The sequence below is a fragment of the Aquarana catesbeiana genome, linkage group LG05 (genome assembly GCF_042186555.1).
Source record: "Aquarana catesbeiana isolate 2022-GZ linkage group LG05, ASM4218655v1, whole genome shotgun sequence".
NCBI classification, from domain to species: Eukaryota; Metazoa; Chordata; class Amphibia; order Anura; family Ranidae; genus Aquarana; species Aquarana catesbeiana.
The window spans coordinates 90939371-90943760 of NC_133328.1; the positions used below are offsets into that span (position 1 = coordinate 90939371).

At 37.3% G+C, this 4390-nt stretch overlaps 1 protein-coding gene across 1 annotated transcript in view; it reads right to left on the reverse strand.

Annotated features, from left to right (window-relative positions):
* Positions 1 to 215: 215 nt before the first annotated feature.
* HTR5A (5-hydroxytryptamine receptor 5A) overlaps positions 216 to 4390 on the reverse strand; it is a 5595-nt gene continuing 1420 nt past the window's right edge. The window contains exon 2 of the mRNA XM_073629959.1: positions 216 to 3374. Coding sequence (XP_073486060.1) covers positions 3042 to 3374 — 333 coding nt within the window. The 3' untranslated portion in view covers positions 216 to 3041. The remainder of the gene's footprint in view (positions 3375 to 4390) is intronic.

Consider the following 4390-nt stretch of genomic DNA (forward strand, 5'->3'; position numbering starts at 1 on the left):
CAAAGACAAGAAAAGATATTTTAGAATTGAGCAATTCCATTTCTCATAATGCTATGTAATCCTTGCCTGTGAACTTGCAAGTATGCATGTATGGCAGCATTGAAAAATTGACCTGTGTAGTGCGTATAATTTGATAGAAAGAACGTCACATTTATAAATCTCTTCCTAGTGACAGAAAAGGGTAATTTACTGGCTACATGTAAAAAGTATGTGTGTAAAGTAAACATACATTGTTGCCTACTGAAGCAGATCTAAGTAAGTAATCTATTTTGAATCTGATTTTGTAAATCTGCATCAATTATGCAGCAGTGGGTCTTTAAAAACACCTGACATTTGAAAAGCTAACATGCATAAATTTAGAATACAGCCTCCTCCTTGGAATAAACCTATTATATGTTAATTGGTCTTTGCTGACCCTCACATCGACTCCCCGAGGAGATCTTGCTGAAGCAGTCTATTCAATGAGCAGTATGTAAAGAATTGCTTGTTGTGCAATAGAAAATGTTTGTTTCATAAGAAAGTAGATGAAACTTTGTTATTTATAGACTAAGAATAAGGAAATGTTGAACCGTAAGCTGATATCAGACAGGCATTTTGATTTGCCATGCTTGGCTTAACAGTGTCTATCACTTGTTGAGCTGCATCACTTCATAAGGGATGTGTATAGGGATTGATTTCTCTATCACACCAAATGTCAGAGGAGAAGGATTCACGCGACAAGTGCTGCAAGCAGCATTTTTTAAGTGGACTGCTCTCTCCCACACTTGATTGACAAGTAGGGCAATGCCTATTTAAATACAACTAATGCAGCTCAGAAGGCCATAGTGTTGCAGTTCTCTGCTGGGGAAACTAACACCAACCCTATGCCAAAGCCAATACCTATTGAGCTTTGGCCCAAGCAAAACATTCAATAGTTTTTAAAGGCAGAGCTGTTCTCCAAATATGATCTGTTAGTAACTTTGATCTCCTAAACCAGACATTCATAAATGATTTGTTGTCTTTGTTCACTGTGCTTTAAAGTAAGTTTTTTTTTTTCATTTTTGATACAGTGTGGAGGACTTAGAACTTTTCCGTTTGATTTTTAATGCTGTGTCCCCATTGGAGATGTACCTTCCTTTCTTGTACCAGAGTCATGACAGGAAGTAAGATGAGGTGAGGTGAAATCCCCAACTTTCATAGTTGGCACCATCAGGTGCCTCCACTGATAGATAAATAGTCTACTCCTATTACATTGAAGTATTTGAAATTTTGGATTTCTCTTCACCTGATGTCCTATTGACAATGGTCGTCACGTCCATTTGTAATGGTAGATCACTCCAAGAGACACAGGTAGCATTTAAAGTGATGTGTTTTGTCCAACCTCACCATTGCATTCATGACTAACCCTGGAAATACAGAAAGGTAAAATATACTGCTCTAATGGTTCAGGGAATAGAAAAACTGGTTTATTCATGATTCAGACCTGGTCAACTATGACATGCCAAGGAGAAGGAGTAGTCACATGCAGGTTCTTATTTGTATATACTCTACACTGGGACAGTGTAAACAGTAATTGTTACTGAAAGTGTTGTTTATGTGAAACCACCATGAATTTATCTAAAGTTGTCATTTTGGCTGCTTAAATTTCTACTGAGCTGATTTATTTAAAAAGACAATGACAAGAGGTAAGATACAGCTAGCCTGTAGCATTGTATCACAAATAATTTTTGATTGTTCTGAAGAGGGCAGTCACACACTCAAGAGAAGTCCACAATACCTCCTTGGCAGTCTCCACTCTTCATGGGGGCCTCTCTTATCCTCTTCTGGGTAATGTCACATTTTCTCTATGGCAATTTCACAATCTTTAATATCTCATGTTCTCTCCCAGGCACTCTTGTAATCTCTCTATGGCATCTCACATTCTCTCTATTAGGCAGTCTCATACTCTCTCTATGGCATTTTTTCATATTCTTCTAAATTGTTGCATTCCATCTCTAGGCCGTTTAAATATCTTAAAGGACAGTCCCCTAATACCTCTTGGGTATTTCCACACACTCTCATGTCTAATTTTATCTGTCTTATGCCACGTATATACGGTCGGAATTTCCAACAGAAAAAGTCCGATGGGAGCATTTGGTTGGATAATCCGACTGCGTGTATGCCCCATCGGACTTTTTCTGTCGGCATTTCAAAGGGTTTTAGATAGAGAACGTGCTCTAAATTTTTCCATCGGAAATGCCGATGGAGCTTGTCCTGTTGGCAAGTCTGACCATGTGTACGCGGCATAACACATACTAGCCAGTCCCCTAGTTTCTCAGCACCAGTATTACACCTTTTTCTGGGTCTTGTATGCTATTCTGGACAATCTCTTATACTCATATAGCTTTTCCTCCTGTGCTAGAGAATGCTAGGATAGAGTGTGAATAGAGCAGCTTCAACTGCTGACTGGACATATTTCAAATAAGATTTTTATAACAATCACTTTTGTTCTGTCATTTCTCTGCCATTGCAGGTGTTTTTCTTGTCTGTCACATGTGTTTATAATTCCCGGTCTGAAAAATGTTGCAACACCTTTATACAGCTGGTAGAACCATTCACATCACATTTCAATTTTAGCAGGGGTAGTGACAGCTAATAAAGATAAGGAATATCTGATTTCTTTGGGGTGCTTTTACAATTATTTGGAGCTCTTCTTCAACATATTAAAAATGACCTTACTAGCTTTTACAAATAGAATCTAATAATCATCACCTTTAGTATTGGTTATCAAAGATTTGCGTATGTAAAATTCTATTTAATCAGCTGTACTGAGCAGGTGACCCATATGCTGCTCTTTTCACCCATATATTAGAAATCTAAACTGATCTTAAATAATGAAATTATTATTTTTTTTTTATTTTCCTTGACAAACTTTTTTAATTCCAGCAGATTGTATAGTAATTCTCTTGGATTCCAGATTGAAGCGTTCCAGACCCTAGCGGGAACTGCTGTCAGACAAGTGTTCTTGGATGAAGATAAAGTTATTAATGCATGCTTGGCAATTTAGACTTCGGAAAGGTTTATCACCGTTGTCTTGAGAACAAGTTTCTAAATGCATTGTTATAATTTTTATTAAAGGCAGTATAGATCAACGGATTGAAAAAAGAATTTGAATAGCCCAGCCATAAGAAAATACTTTTCCAGATAGGAGGAATGTCACAGGAACATAGAGGGTTAATAAGTTCTGTGATAAAGAAAGGAATCCAGCAGAGAACAAAGACCCCAATAAGGATGCCCACCATGAGGGCTGCTCTCTTCTCCTTCTGCTCCCTCCATGTGTCCCCATCTGTCTGGAAAGTGACAGTGGCATGGCGGACTGTGAAGACCATCTGAGGCTGGTTGGATGCTTCTTTGACCTGTTGAAGGCAATGGTATCCATTACAATCATCTGTCAAAAAAACATATGTTTAACCTGAAGGATAACATCTTCTAGATTGTCCAACTTCAAAACACTGTTATGAAATTCATATTTAAAAACAAAAGTAATGTAAAGTGCAATGGGAATACTTAAAGTGCAGCAATTTATTAGTAGCTATTTATTTTTCACCGTTCATTCCTATAGAGCAGCTAGAGCTATCAAAGATGATTGCTGATTGCATACTGAGGCTACTGCACTTTTCACATTGCTCCCACCTTATTAAATAGGAAAAATAAATTACCAATACATATAGTTCCTATATACTCTAGGGATACATGCTTGGAGGCTTATGGTATAGAAAGGCTATGATTTAATTTGCTGTAACCATATTTTGCTTTTTGCATTACTTGCATGTACACAAAAAGCTACAGTAGGCACTAAGGACTAAGAGATTCTAGAGAATCTGCTACTGCAATAATGTAAAAAAAAAAAAAAAAAAAAGCAGTACGGCAGACACACACATTCCTCCGCATACCTATGCATTTCATTCTGTAAAATATTGGAAATGTGTGAATACTTATGCGAGTCATCTAGTTAACATACAACAATATATAATTACTTTAGATTATACATGTGTTTGAGCCCTAGGGACGTATTATATATATAGGGCTAAGTACATCCCAAGATTTTTGGTGTAGATTTTTCTGCTTCCTATATTGTTTGGGTCCCCACAAAGCCAGATAGCGGTAGACTGAGTCACCCACTGGCTTCTTATATTATGAACCCCAGTAAAAACAAGCTGGAGAATCAACCCCTCATTTTAAGTCTCACTACTACTGCTACATTCTGCATGATGTAACTTAAAAAAAAAAAGTTGGACCTATTGGCAATGGCCTTTGCAGGCGGAAAGAGCTGCAGAGATCTTGCAAGGATATACAAAGCTCAGATTCTACCCAATGCTTAAATATCAGTTTTAGGGGTTTGTCCTACATTACATTTTTAAAAGAATACACA